Raw genomic sequence first — 23495 nt, 5'->3', positions numbered from 1 at the left:
CTCTCATCAACTGCTATTAAGAATGCTGCAAAATCTATACTTTTTTCTTTTAACTGACATGGTAAATCACTAGTGATTTCGTTAATACGTTCCGCTACCGTGTTGGCTGACAAACTAATATTTTTAAATAATTGTTGTTTGTCAGGACAAAGAAGTTCGGTAGACTTAATCAAACAATCTTTAAGGAATTCGCCATCAATAAATGGTTTTGATCGTTTTGCAATGATGTGCGCGAGAGCAAAACTTGCGTGAACTGTTGCTTTGCTGGATTTATTTGCTTCAGTAAAAAAATTTTGTTGTAAGCCAGATTTCAGAAACTGTAACTTTTCTTCCCTCAATTTGCCTTCCAACATTTCAAATATTTCTTCATGATTCGTTTTGTAATGGCGACAAATTGTATTCTTCTGGAACTGATATTCTCTTATTACAAATAAAACATACAATTTTATTGCGCACAACACCACAAAAGTACATAATTTCCCATTTATCTTGAAAAAAAAACGTCCTTCTTCATCCAAACTTGGACAAAGAAGAAGGAAATGTCTTTAACAAAGAGTAAAAGAAATGGCTTGCAGTTTAATCTCTTAATTAAAATCACTATTATAATTTTATTTACAACTTTAATTCCACAAGATGAATTTTCGTATGAAAGCAACTCTCAAAAGTTATGCACATTTCTAAATGATAAGCATTGATATAAGTAGATCTAACAACAAGCACAAATAAACAGGTTTTATACGCCGTACGTTAGTTTGTCTCCATCTATATTGCAATATGAACTGCGCAGCTGTGCATCGGAAACACCAGAATACTGAAGCGCTACCAACTGTTGGCTGGCAAACTAAATTTACTGATTGTAAATTGTAGATACAGGCTGAGCTTATGCACACATAAGCTCAGTCCATATCTCTATGTCTCTAAAACTATAAGCACCGTATTTACAACAAATAGATAATTGAAATGTATTCGTGGCCGTTTAAAATTGCTTCGGGGGATGGATGTGGGCTGCCAGTTTGAGACCACTGACCTAATACATAGAGCATATATGAAAGCTAGCAGTACATAGAGAGAATTAGAATAATACCATAGCTTACCATCACTGTGATTAACTTTAATGTTTCATAATAATCCTGGCCTTCCCACAGAGAGAAAGAAGTGCCAATGTAACAATAATATAGTTGTCACATCTTGTATATATTCAAGATAACCAGTTTTCATTCTTTCTTTTTTTTTTTTCTTTCTCTTTAAGTTTACTATAAGTTCTTTTTGGGATGTATAAATAGTCATTTCAACTAAAGGCTAGTTGTGCTCATATAGCAACCACAGGATTTTTCCCTAAAGAAAATTTGGTTTTTCATCATACAAAACAAGCAAACAGCCAGAAGAACACATAAAATAATAGACATAATACACTAGCCTCATGTTTTAAGCTGCGTTGGCTGCAATTCCAAATAAAACAGCAGAACTGGTCGATATCTGAAAGGATCAATCACCAAACAAAATCCCCTTGTTATAATTCTTTGGCATACTAGTTTGACCATAATGAAACTGCATTATTGTATCAAAGTACATGCTTTCCCTTCCCTGCCTCTGATAATTCAGGTCCGTTTATTTTAAAAATAAATAGCCAAAAGCAAACATTTATGGAGTCCAGTGCTAAACTAGTAGCGAGACATTTCACTGAAAGCCAAAAAAAAAAAAAAAATCTTCTGACTCATATCCTTGCATAACTTCTAGGGATTGCCAATAGTTCCTCTCCCTTTCTGATGTTCTACCATTTGAAAAACCTCCTCTGTCCATCCAGTAAATACTCTCAACAGCTTAAATATCCCATTCATATTACTCCCACTGTCCATTCATCAAACTAAGCAGTAACTTGCCTTCAATCTATCCTCATGATGTTCCATGGTGCTGAAATCATTTTTGCTACCTGCCTCTGTACCTTCTCTAAGGCATCTTCTCCGAATTCCTGACCAGACCTAGATGCTAGTCTAGATATGATCTGATACAATGGAACTACCAACAGCAACCACTCTGCTTGTCAATGCCTTTCTCAAAGGAATCTAAGAAATCCAGTAAGTTGTCTGTTATGAGTAACTCAACATCTGAGTTACACAAATAAGTTAATTATGGATATCTGTTACTACAAATGTACAGAAATATCTGTTATAATCTGTCATTTATACCTGCTTACATGTAAGCACAGTTATTGTGAATTCAAGATGACAGAAGTCATTGATCCATTACTACACAATTTGACCAAGAAAATCCAATTTTAAGCTGTAATCTACTTGAACTTTCATGGTCAAATTGTGTAGTAATCTAAACTGTGTTTGCTATTATTAATAATGGATGAAAGGGGAGGAAGAATAATTTATTGGCTTCATATTAAGTCCATTTCAAAATAGCTTCATTTCAGAGCTAGTGCTACTAAAACCATCATCATCGAATTCCTGATAAGGAATTTGCAATTTTCCTCCAGAATAATCTGTTACCTGTCAACACATCATCATCAGATCTTATATTTCTGTCTTCTAAAGCACTTTTTAATATAGCAGTTCACCTAGATCTTGGTTTTCCTCTGGGTCTTTTCCCTGCCATCCTAGCAAATAACACTCGTTCTGCTGACCTTTCTTCTCCTATTCTGTTTAAGTAATCATACCACCTGAGATCAGCTCTGCCAACACATTCCTGAATGTTAACGATGTCAAGTTCTTTCCTAATATCCTCATTTTTAATATCATATTGCCATTGATGTCATCTCTTCATTCCTTTAATCTTTCCCAGAACTCTCAGAACTGTGGTTTTTCAGTCTTTCATCAAATGCTTTATTCCTAACCCAGCTCTGAGATCCATAAGTTAAAACTGGCTTGAACACTGTCTTGCATACAGCTAGTTTAGTATTGACTAATTTCTTTCTTATTTCAATATAAATTTATTCAGCTGACTTTCTACCATACTAGCTTTGCTAATTCTGTTGTCTATTTCCATATTTAATTTTCCACCCTAATTAAAAATTGAGCCTAAATACCTGAAATGTTTCATTTGTTCTACAGGTTCTCATTTAGGATATACAGTTAATTTTTTCAATGCTTCAATGGAAATGCCTATTTTCACTGTCTTTTTATTGCTGATTTTCATCTGACTTTATTATAACAGTTATAGGTTTAGTCAGAGAACCTTGCAGATTTGTACTGAGTACTGGATTTATTTAGAAGTATAACATCATCTGCATAAAGTATAGAGCCAAGATTAATGTAACCAATTTTGATATGTTTTAATACCACTTTCCATCATAATGCGATCCACATAGATATGAATAACAGTGAAGATGATGCGAGCCCTTGTCGTGCACCTGATGTAATATCAAGCCATCTTACTGTACCTCCTTCTCTAACTGCTGTCAGAATACAAAAGTTAGAGCTCAAATAGAGACAATATATTGTTTCATACGATGTCCCATTTACGCCATATAACTGAAGCATTTTGAACAGCTTTCCTCTTGGCACATTCCCATATGCCTTTTCCAGATCAACAGAACTTAAATACAAATCCTTGTTATATTTTCAAAATTTCTCAACTATTTGTCTTAAAGTACAAATCTGATCCTGACCACTATTTGGCCTGAATGCAACTTGTTCTTCACCAAGATACCCTTCCACAATTTTTCTTAGCTATTTCTCAAGTATACTTGCATAAATCTTACCACGTAACTCAGTAGGGAAATACCTCTGACCAAGCCTTCTGAATTATGTAGCGGCCACTGTAAAACTTCTATATCTCCATATTTGGGCATTTCTGGTAGCATATCATCCACTCCTGCTGCCTTTCCACATTTCAGATTTGATGGCTTTTTTTTTTTTTACTTCAAGTATGAATATGTATTTCTGATTGCATCAGAAATACATATTCATACTTTCATTTATTTGGTGGTAGAAAACAATAGCATTGTTTTCTACCACCATGCTGACACTGTTTCATTTAGCAATCTTTCAAAGTAATTATTCTAGACATCTAGAATATCTTTATCTTTAATATTCATGTCACCTTTATCATCTGATTCCACTTAGAGTACTCTTTCTTCCATTTCTAAGCTTTTTCATTAGCCTCCAGAATATTTTTCCACTTTCCCGATATTTATTTTCTATGTTCTTACTAGTCTTTTCATGACTTTTGTTTAGCTAGTTTTATACAGTGCTTCACTTTCTTACTACTGAAACTAAGAAATGTGCACTTCTTTACAATAGCTCTAAATTTTAAATAAAGATATTAGCTAACCTTGGTTGTATATAATTAAGTCTGTTAGATAGACTTAACTGTATACTCTATATATTTATTCTTTCTTTTATGGTTACACAGTGATCAGTATTCATAGTGAAGAATTTATGAAGATAAAAACACACGTGTTGGAATAATTACTTTACTTATAATTATGAAAATAACATTCGACCTCTATATCGAGGTCATCATCAAGAACATACAAATGCACAGGACATAAGCTACATGACACTACAAAAAGTAAGATAAATCTACATGCTTTGTTAATCGTTTACCCTAGCCTGACCTCTGGTGAAAAAATAAATAAAATATATACAAAAATATAAATTAATTAATAATTTATTTAAAAATTTATATAAAAATAATTTTCATACATTTCTGTATAATAATATACAGATGATAGGAAAAAAATCTCTAAATAAATAAAAATAAACTTTTATAGCAGAACTACATTAGGCATATCTTTACAGTCCTCTTATATTAGGGTTTTCTTGTGGTGGGGGTTCTGCCATCAAGTTCTGGATGCTATATAGGTTGCTGATAAATATAGCATCCAGAACATGATGACAGAACCCCAACACATTTTATACTGAAATGTATAAAAATTTTATTTTGTCAATTTATATTTTTGTATATATCTATTATTATTATTTTTTCATCAGAGGTGAGGCTAAGGTAAATGATTAACTAAACATTTAGATTTATCTTACTTTTGTGTAGTGTAATGTAGCTTATGACACGACATTTATAATGATTTAGAATTTTACAATTTTCTGAGATTTTCACTTCAGTTTCGTCCTTTGAACTATCAGCCAAGTGATGTGTTTAATCCAGGTGCCTCTCCATTGTAGGGAGAACTGGTATTCTGTAAATATATTTATACTTCCACACACATACATTTGTGATTTACATACTTTATCAAACAATATGAGAATGGCTACTATAACAGTGATATTTCTTGATTCTATAGCATGTTTTTTTTAATCACTGGCAGTCATAAATGACCTGACTTTGCTGAAATATGTAAATATAATGAAACAGATAAACAAATGTTGTATCCTATAGTACTCTACATACTTTATTAGTGAATTCAATACTTTGTAATTCAGTACTGGGAAAGTTAATACAAGTTCTATGAAATGAAAATTAAAACCCACCAATTACAGAAAAACAAAATGTAACTTATAATTTTTATTGTTGAAATTTAAGGATTAGGAAGATTAAGCCTTTTGCTTAATAGTTGCAGACAATTATGATAAATTTATGAAGACATTTCCTTACAATATAGCTCTAAATTTTTCCTTTTCTCTGCAACTCTTAAGCAAAAGGTCCTTAAAAGGCTTTAAGACCATATTAATAAAGATTATAAGTATTATTATTTGATACCCACTAGGTAAATACTGCTGAAAATTATCTCTTCTCTTTTTTGCACTATTAGTAGAAAAATGAGTAATTTTGTAATTATTTTTAGATAAGTAGCACATTGTTTTTCTCTCTTTTTTTTTTTTTCATGCTCTTTTTAATGTCCATTTTACATCAATGAGGATGATTCTATTAATAAGAATAAATAATAAATTAAAAAAATTAAATAACTGACAGGTTATAATAGCACACCAAAGTTTGCACTATCACCGCAAATTAGCTGTATTTATGCACCTTAATTATGTTATCACATCTGATGCAATTCATGCAGGTGACAAAAAAATTATGATGAAACATAAATATATTTCTTAACCAAATTGAGAAAATGATTTTTTTTGTACAAAAAAACTAAGTCTGACTGTAGGAATTAACAGTGATGATTCATTGATTATGTTAATTTACAAAACCTGGCTAGTGTAAGTGTTGTGTCTCTCATCACAGACATATTTACACCTAATACCAACAAAAAAGTGAGAAAAAAATGTAAACAAAAAATAAAATAAAGATGACATTCATCTTTATTTCTTTATCTTTCTTTCTTTATTTCATTCATCTTAATGTATCAGGGAATTAACAACAGCTTTGACATACTTGTTCAACATGAGTCTGACACTGAGCCAAGTTCTAAAGGAGTAGAATGCAGACAAATTTGTTCCACTTCATAAGACAGGTGGAAGACCAGAGTTTTGTGTCAGTCTCCTAGTTACCTTTGTGAGTGAGGCCAATCTATTTACATTCTCTTTGATGGATAGCATCGGTTTGCTAAAAGAAGACAGTATTTTAGAAATTTACTTACTTATTATACCAAGGTGATGATGATGCAGTGGACAAAGAAGAAGCATATAAAGTGATAGGGGGTGCTTAAGGGTCAAAGCTGTATAACTGAGAGGAGACCTCCACATAGCCTTTAAAGGAATGCGGAGAACCGACCAGGGCTTCTGACCTAATGTCCAATCCTCACCTTCTCGTGGTGCACCCTGTTGGGTATCTACTTTGATACTGAACGAACGAGGATGGGCTGGCAATTTGGGATTTAGCCGACAAAATTGTATTCTTATTGGTTAAACCAAAATAAAAAATGATGATGCAACATGACAAAATTTCATGCTGGCTGGGGCGTCACCCGGTTAAACAAGGCCCCCGTTGTTTTCGCCAGGGAACCAGGGCGAGCAGCGAAAAGTCAGCTACTGGAACAAATCTGAAAACAAACCCCAACTCAACATCACCAGAGTTAAAGATCGGTACTATCAACGTAAGAAGCCTGAATGGCAAAGAAATGGAGCTAGCTGAGGAATTAGATAAGTACCAGATCGACATAATAGGGGTGACTGAAACAAAAAAGACCAAAACTGGTGAGATCTTTCTGAGCAATAAATACAAAATGTTATATTCAGGCAATAACAATCAAGGAAAAGAAGGAGTAGCCATAGTATTCAACACAAAATACGAGGCTAATCTTCTTGAATGGCAGTCAGTTTCAAGTAGAGTAATGTGGGCAAATATGAGAATGGGGAACTGGACAATGAGACTTATTTGTGCCTATGGTCCCACAGAAGGTTCTACTAAGGTAGAAGTGGAGGAATTTTTTGAGGCTTTAGAAAAAGCAACTGACACAATGAAAAAGGAAAAGTTGGTCCTTGTTGGGGATCTAAATAGTAGAGTAGGAAATGATTGTGAGACATACAAAAATATTTTGGGAAAATTTGGAGAAAAGAGCAAAGCTAATAATAATGGCAAATATCTGTTGGATTTCTGCTCAGGACATGGACTGGTTATTACTAACACCATGTTCCAACATAAAAATGTGCACAAATTCACATGGAGAGAAGAGGCTAGGAATAAGAAAAGTCTCATTGACTATGTTATTGTTGATAGTGATGTTTTCTCCCTGGTGCAGGACACCAGAGTGTACAGAGGATTTGAAATTGGAAGTGATCACTATTTAGTCTTGAGCAGGATAAAATTGAATTTCATATTGAAAAGAATAACATGTAAGAAAGTTTTAAAGCGAATAAAAGTTGAGCAGCTCTCAGATGTGAACTGTAGACTAAAATACAGAAATATTATTGAAAAGAAAATGAAAGAGTTTGAGAACAGGAATCAAACCTTGGAGATTCAGTGGCAAACTCTGAAGGAAACATTGATTGATTCTGCCAGAGAGGCATGTGGTGAGGTTGTCTGTAAGGATAAAAAAATCAGAACTCCCTGGTGGACACAGGAAGTTAAAGAGGCAGTGAAGGAAAAGAAGAAAGCATATCAAAAGTTCCTGGCAAATAAGTCAGCTTTTACTCTTACAGAATACAGAGACAAATGTAAGAAAGCTAAACAGTGTGTAAAACTAGCTAAACAAAAGTCATGGGAGGACTTTGGCAAGAATATAGAAAATAAATATCAAGAAGGTGGCAAAATATTCTGGAGGTTGTTGAAGAAGCTTAGGAATGGAGGAAAGAGTGCTGTAAAAGGAATTAGAGATGATAAAGGTGAAATGAAAACAGGAGAAAAAGATATCCTTGAAGTATGGAGTAATTACTTTGAAAAACTGCTAAATGAAACAAGCAGTGATGACAGCACAGTGGTAAAAAACACTGGCCAGGCATGTAGTCAGGAATACATATCCATACTTGAAGTAGAAAAAGCCATCAAAGGCTTGAAATGTGGAAAGGCAGCAGGAGTAGATGATATTCGACCAGAAATGCTGAAGTATGGTGGTATAAGAGTCTTACAGTGGCTGCACTGCATAGTTCAGAAAGCCTGGACAGAGGGACGAATTCCCGATGATTGGAGTAGAGCTCTCATAGTACCCATATATAAAAAGGGAAATAAAACTGAATGTGAGAATTACAGAGGTATTTCCCTACTGAGTGTTTCTGGCAAGATCTATGCAAGTATACTTGAGAAACGGTTGAGAAGAATTGTGGAAGAAAAGCTTGGTGAAGAACAAGCTGGATTCAGGCCAAATAGAGGCTGTCAGGATCAGATCTTCACTTTACGACAAATAGTCGAGAAAGCATGGGAATATAACAAAGATCTGTATTTAAGTTTTGTCGATTTGGAAAAGGCATATGACAAGGTGCCAAGAGAGAAGCTATTCAATACGCTGCAGTTATATGGTGTCAATGGGGCATTATATCAAGCAATACTTAGTCTTTATTTGAGTTGTGAGTCAGCAGTTAGAATTGAAGGAAGTACAGGAAGATGGTTTAATGTTAAATCTGGTGTGAGACAAGGATGTACATTATCCCCTCTGTTATTCATTATCTATATGGATCACATTATGAAGGAATGTGGTATTAAACCTGATATCAAAATTGGAGATGTTAATGTCAGCTCTTTGCTTTATGCGGATGATGTTATACTTCTAAATAAATCCGCTACAAGTCTGCAAGATTCTCTGACTAAATTGAATAGCTGTTGTAATAGATATGGTATGAAGGTCAGCAATAAAAAGACAAAGACAATGAAAATAGGCAGAATCATTGAAAATGTCAACTGTGTTGTGAATGGAGAACCTGTGGAACAAGTAAAACATTTCAGCTACTTAGGCACAATTTTTACTGAAGATGGTAAACTAAATATAGAAATAGACAACAGAATCAGCAAAGCTGGTATGGTGGGAAGTCAATTGAATAAATTCATATGGAATAAGAAAGAAATTAGTCGGAACACTAAATTAGCTGTATACAAGACTGTGTTCAAACCAATTTTAACTTATGGATCTGAGAGCTGGGTCAGAAGTAAAACACTTGACCAAAGACTAGAAACTGCAGATATGAGAGTCCTGAGAAAGATTAGAGGCGTGAACAGATGGCATCAATGGCAATATCATATTAAAAATGAGGATATTAGGAAAGAACTTGACATTGTCAGCATCCAGGAATGCGTTAGCAGAGCTAATCTCAGATGGTACGGTCACTTAAATAGAATGGGAGAGGAAAGATTAGCAAAACAAGTGTTCTCTGCCAGGTTGGCAGGAAAACGACCCAGAGGAAGACCAAGATATAGGTGGATTGATACGGTACAAAGTGCCTTAGACGATAGAAATATAAGATATGATAATGTTGGAGTCTTGACAAGTAACAGACTGATTTGGAGGAAAATTGTAGATAGGAAGTTAGTAATGATGTAATTTTTTCATGTAGTACTGTCATATCCTGTACACCCCTTGAGGGTACATGGCAGGAATTTGATGATGATGATGATGATAAAGTGATATAATGAGATTTTGTAAATTGATAAATTACCATATAACAAAAAGCTAATTAAATGGGAACAATTAAGGTTTGAAAGTAGAACAGCATGCTGTGTGTGGGGGAGGGAGTGATATCCCAGAAGTCACTACTGATGTATCCAAAGGGTCTGTTTTTGGGCAGTTGATACTTAACTTGTAAGGTAATAATACTGGAAAAGGAATGAATTCGGGCATGCATCTGTTTGCAGATGATGCAAAGTTGAAGGAGTACAGAACAGATGTGGCTTTGCAATAGGACTTGAATGAACTGGATGAAAAGTGAGTAGAACTGCCAATTCAATGCTGAAAATGTTAAGATTTTAAAATTTGGGAATATTTTAATGGAGGTGGAAAATATGAGAGAGATTTGGAATGATGGTGGATAAGGAGCTAAAATCTTGAGAACACAGATAAAACTGAGGACAGCATAGTGATTATGGCAATGATGTGACACCAACAAGTAAGGATTTAAAGATACCAAGAAATTAAATACTTGGTTTAATCCTTTTATCCACGTGTAAGCAAACAAAGTTTGCAACTGAAGTATTTTCAGGACTGGAGCAACTCATGGTAAAGGTGGTATTGACTTCACATCACTTGCCTTAGCCCCATGATGCAAAGCACATCTCCTTGCAGACATGTATAATGCTATGCATTATGGGAAGGTCACTACCCAAACCAGTTTTGACCTTTATTGAGGTCACTTTGTTGGGAGCCAGATCCAGAGGTGATACCAAGGTTGAGGTAATGCAGAAGTCATATTTTCCTATACCAGTTGCCAAAAGGTGTCACACCTTATTGTTAAATTACTCTGGATTAGTCCTGAAAATACTTCACGTGCAAACTTTGGTTTGCTTACACTTGGATAAAAGGATTAAATCAAGTATATAATTTTTGGTATATTTAAATTATAGTATAACCAAGTGAAAAAAAACTTCCAACAACTTTCTCTAATCCAGAGTAATTTAATAATAAGGTGTGACACCTTTTGGCAACTGGCATAGGAAAATGTGACTTCTGCATTACTTCAAACTTGTTATCACCTTGGAGTCTGGATCCCACTGAAAAGACCTCAATAAAGGTTAAAACCAGTCTGGGTAGTGACCCTTACCATAATGCATAGCATTATACATGTCTGCAAGATGTGCTTTGCATAATGGGATACTAAGGCAAGTGATGTGAAGTCATACCAACTTTACCATGAGTTGCCACAGTTCTGAAAATAATTCGGGTGCAAACTTTGTTTGCTTACAGTTGGATAAAAGGATTAAACCAAGTATGTAATTTCTTGGTATCTTTAAATTATAGTATAACCAATTAAAAGTAAGGATGTTATAAGTTTGAGTGCATAATGTTTTTATGAGGCTACATTACTGTGTACAGATTTTGGCTACCTGGTTTCTGAAATGTTGAGTATTAATAACAGATTGAAGAAATACAATTTGCAGTCTAGTGGATAGAGGTGAGGATGGAATATGATTGAGACCTATGATTAGGAAAGAATTATTATGAGATTAATGTGCATGACAATTTTTCATGGAATGGGGGAGCTGTGTGGGGGAATAATTTTTTTTTTTTTTTTAATGGAGAGTGATTGAAATGCATTAAAGACACTGCATGAGTGACAACAGGATCTCCCACCATGAGTTGACTTCCAGGGAAGTCTGATAAGTTTTTTTTAAAAATGAAATTCATAATGTAACAAAGAGTGTTAGTAATGTGATAATGACTTCTAGTAAGTGGAAAACATCTGCCCAAAGGTGCTGTATCCAAAGCTATTCAGATAATAAAGTTCATTGTGGTAACCACTAAGTTAAATTCATATAATAAATTTCTCATTAATTATATGAACAACTAGTCATTAGTAACCATGTAACATCAGAAAAATGTTCAATAAAAGTGGAAATAAAGAAAGTTATCATTTATATTGTATAGTGAAATCATCAGAATGCTCCTATTAATAAGTAAAAGAGTACACAATTGATTTGATGCAGGAAGTGACCACGACCTATTGTTGAGTAGGATACAAGTTAATAGCATGCTGAAATGAAGCCAATTTTCTTATCCTCTCATAATACACAGTCAGATATCATGTAGTCTCACAGCGAGATTTTGTAATGGTCTGAGAACTTCCAATTTCATCTACTTCAATTCTTGCATCACTTACTGCATTATCCCCTACCAGAATGATATCACCCTCACAAAGTAATTCCTTAATAATTCAACAACTTCTGTTTCTGTCACCTCTCTATTACCTACATTTATTAAAGATTTCCTTCCATAATCATTCTTCTTTTAAGCTACCACATAATAGCTATAAAGAAGAATGATTTTAATTATAAAGGCATAATCAAAAGCATATCTAATGGAATTAACTACTACTGTGAAACCCTAAGTGATCAACATTATGCATGCACATGTGTGCGCACACATGTGGACACTCACACATATTCGAATCTGGGATTACATAAAAATTTTTTTACCTGACTTGAAATATAATTCTTAATAAACTTTGCAAGATTACCTGCTTTCTGAGCCTGGTCAACCAAGATGGTAACTTTCTTGTGCTGTCCAGCACAAAGGCCTGTCACATGCTTTGGAATAACATCACCATTTGAATATATAAACTGACTCAAAATTAACGTATCCTAGAAAATAAAAATAAAGTATGATACAATACTATATCATTTCCACTTAACTTTCTTTTTTAAATAAATTCTCGCAGTAAAATTGTAGAGAACATGATTTCTTATCTATTATAATTTGACATAAATTTTCATTTCAGTAGTAACATTTATATCACAATATAAACCCCAAGTTACTAATATTCATAATTAGTTAAAAAATTAGTTATGAATAGTAACTAATATTTACTGTTGACAGGCAATATACACGCAAAACCTCATGTTTATATTTTTAGAAATGATGTATGAAGGACAACCGGAAAACAAATAAATAATCAAAATAGAAAAAAAAAAAAAAAATTAAAATTCTATATAACATAAATATAACTTCAGCAGAAAATATTTCTTTTCACTGTTACATATTCTATTAAGAGCAAATTACAGACAAGTTAAAAACTACAGAGTAAATTTTGACCGTTCTGCAAAACAAAGAGTAACATACAAAACAGAAAAAAAAAAAATGAACTGTCAAACCAATGAACAGTTAAAATACATACTAGAACAGATCAATATTTTAGAGAGGCCTAAATTACACATTCACATGCCTACCTCGACAACATGCAAGTCCTCCTTTGTTCCCGATTCCAAGTATACTCACATATCATACGATTAGTCAGGTATGTTAGGGGATTGTTCCTTCAACACGACTATCAGTATTGTTGTTCAATACACCAGTATAGTCTAAATACAATTTTCCAGTTTATCCCAGAGATGCTATATTAGATTAAGTCTAATCTTTACATTCTTACTTGCAAAGCCTCCAGCACTTTGTCAACCAGTGTTTATTGAAAATCTACCTTTACTGACATCAAAAGTCTGCTCATCACATCCCTCAAAAAATTGAGGTTATCAAGTCTAATTAATAGAACACAATGTATTCTTCAAGTTTGCAACAAGACCTTCTCACTATCAAAACTTTAATGGAATTAAATGGTCCTCCATCAAATCCAGCTGATAATTGATTCCTATTTCCAACACCTAAGGATTCTTCAGACTGCAGCATTCCAATCCCTTATATTTCTGGTATCGCTGAACCTATTGGTAGAATTTTGAAGAAGCATCACCTTATTCCCACATATTTTCCTATCAACAAAATTTCTCATCTGTTACCATCTACAAAAGACAAATTGTCACCTCTATCATTGGCTTGGCTGGTGTTTAGCAGATTCCTTGTGAATGTAATTTGATGTACTTTAGGTAGACAGGCCGTTCTGTGGAAAAAAGAATTAATGAACATCACTATTACATTGAATACATGAAACCTCAAAAGTCTGATCTGGCACAATATAGTATTGACAAAAAACACAGTATCCAATGGGATGAAGATCGTTTATCTGCATAGAAGCAATTTTAAATATGACTGTCTTTTCAAAGAAAGTTGAGAAGCCCTTTTACATTGTGCTAACCTGAATCAGAACAACTGTTCCCCCCCCCCCCAAAGTTTGGGAGATTCTCATTTTATGTAAACATAAAAATAGTTTTAATATTATTTATTAATATATTAATTTCTAGCTCATGGCAACCATTTTTAATTGATAAACTGACTGTTGTAATTCTTGCTCTTTAATTTGCTTGTTTCTACACACACGGATGACATACTGTTAAATAAAGAAATGTCTGTAGTTTCCTTAGAGTTAATTACTGTGGTTATCGCAGATTGTTTATATTAGGTTAAGATTAAGATTCTGTGCAGGCTAGTCAGATTTTTTCCCAGTCTTTTCCACGAAATATTACGCAAAAGCATATACAGTGTGATAGTACACCAAACAGATATACTGCATTTTTTTTTTCTTTTATGATGACTCCACACATGAAAGGGCAAAAGACTTATAACCACTACAGTGCCAGATATGGGTAAATGATTAAGGAGAAAGAACTAGCCTACTGATCTATTTCTTAAAGCACTGCAGGCTGTACAAGCAGAGAAAAATAGTATGCGGGGGGGGGGGAACTGTTACAATGAAATTAGATGTATGGATGGAATGAAGGAAGATGATGAGAAGTTTGTTCAGTACGTTTGGAGTTCAACAGTGCCAAGGTGTTGGCCAGTGGCTGCTCTAGTTTATACATGGTTAGAAAAATGTAGAGGAATGGTAGCAGCCAATTCAGAGGAGCGATGCCCATGAAAGTACCTACAGAAAAGGCATAGTACAGAACAGAGTACCTATGGGAAAGAGACTGAAGGAAGTCTGTGAGGTAACAATCATCTATTCTTCCCTCTTAATCTGTCCCTCAAATGTGGGAACAATATTCCAAGGTTGGTTGGATCTGAGACTTATAAAGTGTCAAGAGTTGAGAGGAAAAGAAGTAATAAATTATATGTATATTATTTCTGGGAACACTCCCATGTTACTCCTCTTAATAAACTATTATAATTACAGCTATTTTGCCTGCTTCAGTTTAGGAGTGCCCCTGTTTAAATGTCATTGGTACTTACTCACAGATTCTTAGGGCATTGTAGATGTAAGTTTACCAAAAAGTATATGTAGCATAAGGAAGAGAAATTTACACATACCTTTTTCTGGGTGTTGCGGCTTTTCTTCTTTATGCGATGTCCGAAAACTACTGAGTGTGTGGAGGGAGGGGTAGGCAATTTGGGAGAATTAAATTAAAAAAACCCAGGTTTTTTTCCCCGTAATATATATATATATAAACATATATATTATATCATCATCAAATTCCTGCCATGTACCCTCAAGGGGTGTACAGGATATGATAGTACTACATGAAAAAAATTACTTCATTATTAATTTCCTATCTACAATTTTCCTCCAAATCAGTCTATTACTTGTCAAGACTCCAACATTATCAGATCTTATATTTCTATCGTCTAAGGCACTTTGTACCATATCAATCCACCTATATCTTGGTCTTCCTCTGGGTCGTTTTGCTGCCAACCTGGCAGAGAACACTTGTTTTGCTAATCTTTCCTCGCCCATTCTGTTTAAGTGACCATACCACCTGAGATTAGCTCTGCTAACACATTCCTGGATGCTGACAATATCAAGTTCTTTCCTAATATCCTCGTTTTTAATATGATATTGCCATTGATGCCATCTGTTCATGCCTATATCTTTCTCAGGACTCTCATATCTGTGGTCTCTAGTCTTTGGTCAAGTGTTTTACTTCTGACCCAGCTCTCAGATCCATAAGTTAAACTGGTTTGAACACTGTCTTGTATACAGCTAATTTAGTGTTCTGACTAATTTCTCTCTTATTCCACATGAATTTATTCAACATGAATTTATATTGGTCAGTGTTTTTTACCACTGTGCTGTCATCACTGTTTGTTTCATTTAGCAGTTTTTCAAAGTAATTACTCCATACTTCAAAGATATCTTTTTTTTTCTCCCGTTTTCATGTCACCTTTATCATCTCTAACTCCTTTTACAGCACTCTTTCCTCCATTCCTAAGCTTCTTCAACAACCTCCAGAATATTTTGCCACCTTCTTGATATTTATTTTCTATATTCTTGCCAAAGTCCTCCCATGACTTTTGTTTATCTAGTTTTACGCAGTGTTTAGCATTCTTGCATTTGTCTCTATATTCTCTAAGAGCACAAGTTGACTTATTTGACAGGAACTTTTGATATGCTTTCTTCTTTTCCTTCACTGCCTCTTTAACTTCCTGTGTCCACCAGGGAGTTCTGATTTTTTTTTATCCTTACAGACAACCTCACCACATGCCTCTCTGGCAGAATCAATCAATGTTTCCTTCAGAGTTTGCCACTGAATCTCCAAGGTTTGATTCCTGTTCTCAAACTCTTTCATTTTCTTTTCAATAATATTTCTGTATTTTAGTCTACAGTTCACATCTGAGAGCTGCTCAACTTTTATTCGCTTTAAAACTTTCTTACATGTTATTCTTTTCAATATGAAATTCAATTTTATCCTGCTCAAGACTAAATAGTGATCACTTCCAATTTCAAATCCTCTGTACACTCTGGTGTCCTGCACCAGGGAGAAAACATCACTATCAACAATAACATAGTCAATGAGACTTTTCTTATTCCTAGCCTCTTCTCTCCATGTGAATTTGTGCACATTTTTATGTTGGAACATGGTGTTAGTAATAACCAGTCCATGTCCTGAGCAGAAATCCAACAGATATTTGCCATTATTATTAGCTTTGCTCTTTTCTCCAAATTTTCCCAAAATATTTTTGTATGTCTCACAATCATTTCCTACTCTGCTATTTAGATCCCCAATAAGGACCAACTTATTGGGGATCTAAATTTTTCATTTTTCATTGTGTCAGTTGCTTTTTCTAAAGCCTCAAAAAATTCCTCCACTTCTACCTTAGTAGAACCTTCTGTGAGACCATAGGCACAAAAAAAGTCTCAAGACTTTCCCAGTGTGTTCAGATGACGACCGAGAATAGTCAAAACGGACCGCACCCCATCAACCCCCTTTCCCCTATATAAATAATGAACCCTTTCACCTTTCCCCCACCCTATATAATATAGTAATATAATATATATGTTTATATATATATATTATGGGAAAAAAAAACGGGTTTTTCTAATTTAATTCTCCCAAATTGCCTACCCCCCCCCTCCACACACTCAGTAGTTTTCAGACATCGCATAAAGAAGAAAAGCCGCAACACCCAGAAAAAGGTATGTGTAAATTTCTCTTCCTTATGCTACATATACTTTTTGGTAAACTTACATCTACAATGCCCTAAGAATCCGTGAGTAAATAGCCAATGACATTTAAACAGGGGCACTCCTAAACTGAAGCAGGCAAAATAGCCGTAATAATAAATTATATATTTAGTTTAATCCTTTATCCAAGTGTAAGCAAACGAAGTTTGCGCCTGAAGTATCTTCAGGACTGGGGAAACTCGTGGCAAAGGTGGACCGAGTTCTGATCACTTTCCTTAGTACCCCATAATGCAAAGCACATATCCTTGCGGACATGTATACTGCTATGCATTATGGGAAGGGTCACTACCCAGACCAGTTTCGACTCTTATTGAGGTCTCCTCAGTGGGAGCCAGACCCAGAGGTGATACCCAGTCCTTATAAGGACTGGCTTAAACCGACAAAGCAAGAATGCTTTTCATCTTCCCCGTTATCTATAGAGGACAGTGTAGGGATAAGGTGTTATTGAGCTATTAAAGCTCTGATCATGGCAGGAGGGTAACAGCAATAGCCGAGCCTCAGTCAGAACTTCATTGGCTACAGCATTGCCATCCATTAGCCTCCCAGGGTTTCTGCAGACCTTCCTTGACCTTTTCAGGTGATACCCAGGTTGAAGCAATGCAGAAGTCATATTTCCATATGCCAGTTGCCAAAAGGTGTCACACCTTATTATTAAATTACCCTGGATTAGAGAAATATGTGTGGCACCTTTTGGCAACTGGCATATGGAAATATGACTTCTGCATTGCTTCAACCTTGGTATCACCTCTTGATCAGGCTCCCACTGAAGAGACCTCAATAAAGGTTGATTCTTCTTCTTCTCTTCAAGGAAACTGGTCTGGGTAGTGACCCTTCCATTAATGCATAGCAGCATACATGTCCGCAAGGAGATGTGCTTTGCATTATGAGGTACTAAGGAAAGTGATCAGAACTCAGTCTGCCTTTGCCACGAGTTGCTCCAGTCCTGAAGATACTTCAGGTGCAAACTTTGTTTGCTTACACTTGGATAAAGGATTAAACTAAATATATAATTTATAGTCTAACCAAGTGAAAAAACTTCCAACATATTTCTCTAACGAAGAGAAGTAATGTTTTAAATGGAAAACACCACTAAGTTTTTTTTTATAGCTATTTATAGCTATTAAATAGAATGCTATTAAATAGCTAATATTTAATAGCTATTAAACTTCTACTTAATAGATAGCATTAACAGATAGAGAAAAGCATTCCACCCCAACAACATACAGACTTAATTGACCATCTATTAAGTAAAATGTTTAATATCCATCTATTAAGAGGGATAGGTGATAACACAAATAACTTCTCTATTAGAGATGCACTCCAAATCACTTTCTCACAGACTTTATTCTGTTTCTGCCTTATAACTGCCCTAGGTATTTTCATGGGCACTGCTCCATTTAATTGAACACCATCACTTTTCTTTGAGAATATAAAAAAACAAGCAGCTGCTGGTTGACATCCATACACAGTTCAACTTTAAACTCATCAATGTGTAATCATGAATGAATTCCACTAGAACTTCATGTGATAGATATCTGACATTTCTTGTCTAATCAAAAAAACCACCATTGTGCTTGCTGGGAGTATGAAGTGCCTGTTTAGCCCTCAAAGAAAAGTGTTTAGACTTCCTCCCCAAACCCACTCTTAAATGCAGTGGAGTGACATACTTCAAAAGCATGCCCAACAGGCTGGACAGCATGTATATACATGAGACAGAACCCCATAACCAACATATCAGAGGATATCAAACTACTTAGTGAATAATCCTGCTATAGCTTACACTGCCAGATCATGTTGGAGAGCGAACATACATGAAGCACTAATGAGGCCACATTGAAAAGAAAAAATGTGGATAGCATAGAGATGTTTATGTAGGAGATGCATATGAATTTTTATTTTCATAATACACACATTTATTTTTTAAATCTTCTCCATTACCAATTACAAATGGTAATGGAGAAGATTTCATGAATGATTACAGTACCAATGTGGATGGATTTTAAAAAAATAATTCCCCCCCAAAAAAAATCCAACTAAATAAATCATAAAAACCCAACAAATATTTATACAAAAAAAAAAAAAGTATTTTAAATTTGATTTTGAAAGGACTAAGCACAGAAAACCTCTGGCTCCTGCTCAAATGATAATCATGCCTTTCAGTCCCTTGCAGGATCACTAGGTGTAACTTCTGCTTTTCCATTTTTCATACTTCTGCCTCTCATTATCCAGATGTTACCATTGTAACATCACTCAAAGATAGAGCTGACCTCTAGTAATATTCTTACTTACTGCACTGATGACTATACTAAGAATAGTTCATTGCATATGCAACTAGTCTGTTGTCAGAAAGACATCAGAAATATCTTTAAATGTCTAAGTCATCAGAAATATTTCTAATAACAAGTTTTCTAGCTTGATGATATCCATTTATGTTCAGAAGAATCTTTCATTTTCATCTGGAATCTAGCTTGCAGAAAGCAAAAAACTGTATTCAATCCATTCCAAAAATGTAAACCATCACCTTTACCTCACAGTTCATGAGGTCATCAGAAAAATCCTTCACCAGCTTGAAAATAACCAGTATAGGTCGACCACTTTTGATCCACAGTATCTCCTATCCAGCCTCCCCCACTTTATGGCACAAATTAAAGTGAGGTTTGGAGAAATTCATGTAGCTGCTAGTTTCTTCTTCTTCATCTACTTTATCTACACTTGAAATATTCGACCTTTGACATGACTGATGTTAAAGGGAAAGGGAGAAGTTTCTGAAAAGAGTGGTAATAACAGCTAAATTATCAGTAATGGAAAATTTCCGATGGGACAAGCAACTACAATGCTATATCTTGAATTAGCAGTTTTATTACTGGAACTAATGGGTAATAACTACTTCCACTATCGCTGATGAGAATGGCATGTAATGCAGAAATATTTTGGAATGAAATTACTATCATTGCAAGGAAAGCATGTAACAATGTTTATTACAATGGATAAAATTTTGTTGCCTAAAAAAAATAAAAATAAATAAATTGGAATTCCAGATATCTTGTGTAGAAAAAAATACTTGTAATGAACTTCTGATGAAATGAAGTTAGCAACACCAGTTTGACACTTTTTTTTTATTCCTATTTTTTGCTATTTCCTATGAGTATTAATTGATAAGACCTAGGTTTGAAATCTGATATTCACTATTAGCTAAGCCTTTTGGTTTCACAAGGCAAGACTATAAACTCAATCTTGACTGAGTCAAGATTGAGTTTATAGTCAGTTTAGTTAAAAAGTTTAGTTTTAAGTTATATTTAGTTTATAACTTAAAACTTCAAGTAACTTCTGCTAAACTTTCTGAGTAGCCCAATAATAGATTACCTGAAAATAACTAAACATCACTTTGAGTGTTCCTTCCATTTCCTATGTAAGACTGGATTTTTATGTTATATTATAATAAAGACAAAATATAGGAAGACTAGATAGTGGATGTGATATGAGAACTTGGAGTTCAAATATTGTTCTTGATATTAAAAGAATTTGTTATTCAAAATGATGAAACAACCCATTAAAAATCTAATTCATGTCAATCATAACAAAGAGGACAAAGTAAAGTAATGTCTTTTTTTTGAACAAATAAAATGCTTTTAATTTGTTTGAGTTGATTATTCTTTATTTTAGTTTGTCTATCAGTTTTGTAATACATGACAGAAATTAACTGTACATATTAATGAATTACTTAACTGGTGCAATTACTGAAATTAAATACATAATTTAGAAAGAATATTCAATACTGTTAAAAATAGTTAATAGCAAGCAAATTTAACCAATTAAATTTAAATTTCTTCTTCCATTAAATTTCTTCTTCTCTTCAAGGATTAGACATTTGCCTGTTGCAGCTTCACAGGTCTGAGGAGGATTAAATTTCTTTCTATTCCAAAGTGTGCAAACAGAAAATACATATACATGGACGCCCATAAGTCACAAAGGGGTTTAAACATTGTTTATTTATTATTTTATTTATTTATTTTGGTTTATAATGGAATGCAGAACCTGGAGATTTTTTTTCTTTTTAGTTATGTTTTCCTTCAGCTGTTGGACTGGGCTTGTTATCATACACCTTTTCATTAAGTAACCCCTTAGGAAGAAATCTGAAGCTGTCAGATCTGTCGAATGTGATGGCCTATATTGCAGAGCTTTGCAAAATTATTTGATTGCTAAAAATTTTTTTCAAAATTTTGGTTCATTGTTAAGCTGTGAACATTTCCATGATTAATTTCCAAACTATTCCTTGGAATACCTGAAAAAAATATATATACAATGAAAAAATTAATAATCAAAAAAGTTATTCACATTTTAAACACCTTTGTGACTTATGGGCCACCCTGCACTTTACAGTTCATGTATGGGGTGTTGCTACAGACCCAGGAGCACAGAGGATGGGGACCAGATGTTTAGACAGCTAGGTTTGACAAGTGCAAGAAGAATAATTGTTATGGGAGATTTTAACTACAGTAGTATAAATTGGAGAGAGGAAGATGCATGTAGCAATAGGGGAATGGAATTTCTAGAATTCTTGAGGGACAAATGTCTTAGGCAACATGTAACAGAGAGAACAAGAGGTTCAAGAGTTTTGGATTTGGTTATAGCATCAGAAGAGTTGATAATAACTGAGATGACATCTCTCCCACCAGTTGGAGAGAGTGACCAAGGTTTTGACTTGGAAAATGAATAGACATGCAGGAGTATCAAAGAGACGGGAACTTATGTGGAATTATAATGCAGGTGATTATAATAGTCTTAGACTTCAATTTCGGGAAGTTTCATGGAGGGAGGAATTGGAAGGCCGGGATATCATTAGTGCGTGGGAAATTGTGAAAGAATATTTGTTAGCAGCAATGGAAAGTTGTATACCACGAGTGAAAAAGAGGACACAATTTGGAGTAAAGTGGATGACAAACAATATTAAACAGGAATTGCATGCGAAAAAGAGGCTATGGAAGAGATATAAGGAGACAGGAAAGAGAAGATGCATGAAGAATATAAGACACAGGCCAGAAGAGTGACTAGTGTGGTAAGGAAAGCGAAACTGGAATATGAGAGGAGATTGGCCCTAAGATCCAAAGAAAATCGTAGGGAATTTTTTAGCTATGCGGCCAGTAGCAGGAGAAATGACTGTGGAAGAATGATATTGTGGGATAAAAATGGGAATAGAGTGACTGATGCAGAGGACATAGTGGAATTGTTCAATGAACTCTTTATTGGAGTATTTCATCCTAGAGGAGTCAGTTTTAATGCTAGAGGGATAGAGCTGGTTCGAGGTTTAGAAGTACAGGAGGAGAGTGTGTTTCAGATACTGAGTACTCTGGATGTCAGTAAAGCTGTGGGACTGGATGGTATTTCATCCCCGAGTTTTGAAAGAATGTGCTAGGGAACTGACAGTGCCTTTAACCTGGCTTTTCAATGAAAGTCTAGCTTTGGCAAAGGTGTCCAGGGAATGGAAGGAAGGTAAGATAGTGCCATTGCATAAGGGTGGTAACAGACTGAAAGTGTCTAATTATAGGCCAGTCTGTGTGTCATCAGTAGCTGTTAAGATCTTGGAGAAAGTAGTGAGGGACCGTATACAGCATTGGGCAGTTGAGGGTAATGTTATCTGTGAGAGTCAACATGGATTTGTGAAAGGGCGCTCTTGTTTTAGCAATATGCTAGCCTTTTATAATAAAGTTACAAGAACATTAGATGAGGGAAGGGCATATACTGCAATTTTCTTAGGCTTAGCGAAGGCATTTGACAAGGTGCCACATGATAAGCTGATATTTAAGTTGCAGCACATGGGTCTGGATGTCAGATTGGTCAACTGGATTCAGGATTGGCTGTCTGATAGGTATCAGAGAGTTGTGTATGGTGGAGCAGTTTCAAGGAGGCAGAGGGTTACAAGTGGGGTCACACAGGGCTCAGTACTAGGACCTATATTGTTTAACCTTTATATCAATGACATTGCCGGTGGATTGCAAGGGGATATTCAGTTGTTTGCAGATGATGCGAAGCTGGGAAGGATTATTAGTAACAGTGCAGATGTGGTAGCCCTGCAAGAGGATTTAAATAAGCTAGATAGATGGGCAAATGAATGGGGTGTCGGTTTAATGCAGCAAAATGTAAGGTCTTGAGGTTTGGGAAACATCGATGGGATGCTGCATACTCTATGGGAGGAGTTATACTGGAGGAAGTAGGGGA

General features: G+C 34.8%; 1 protein-coding gene across 1 annotated transcript in view; it reads right to left on the bottom strand.

Annotated features, from left to right (window-relative positions):
- Positions 1 to 23495, bottom strand: part of mRpS18A (mitochondrial ribosomal protein S18A) — a 51747-nt gene that overhangs the window by 2058 nt on the left and 26194 nt on the right. The window contains exon 3 of the mRNA XM_090400716.1: positions 12453 to 12576. Within this exon, the coding sequence (XP_090256842.1) occupies positions 12453 to 12576 (124 nt within the window). The remainder of the gene's footprint in view (positions 1 to 12452; positions 12577 to 23495) is intronic.

This window comes from Typopeltis vanoorti, chromosome 11 (genome assembly GCF_054136105.1).
Source record: "Typopeltis vanoorti isolate ZY-2024b chromosome 11, IOZ_Tvanoo_1.0, whole genome shotgun sequence".
In the NCBI taxonomy this organism is placed as follows: Eukaryota; Metazoa; Arthropoda; class Arachnida; order Uropygi; family Thelyphonidae; genus Typopeltis; species Typopeltis vanoorti.
Note: the sequence above shows the minus strand (reverse complement) of the source record. Positions and strands in the feature narration are given on the sequence as shown.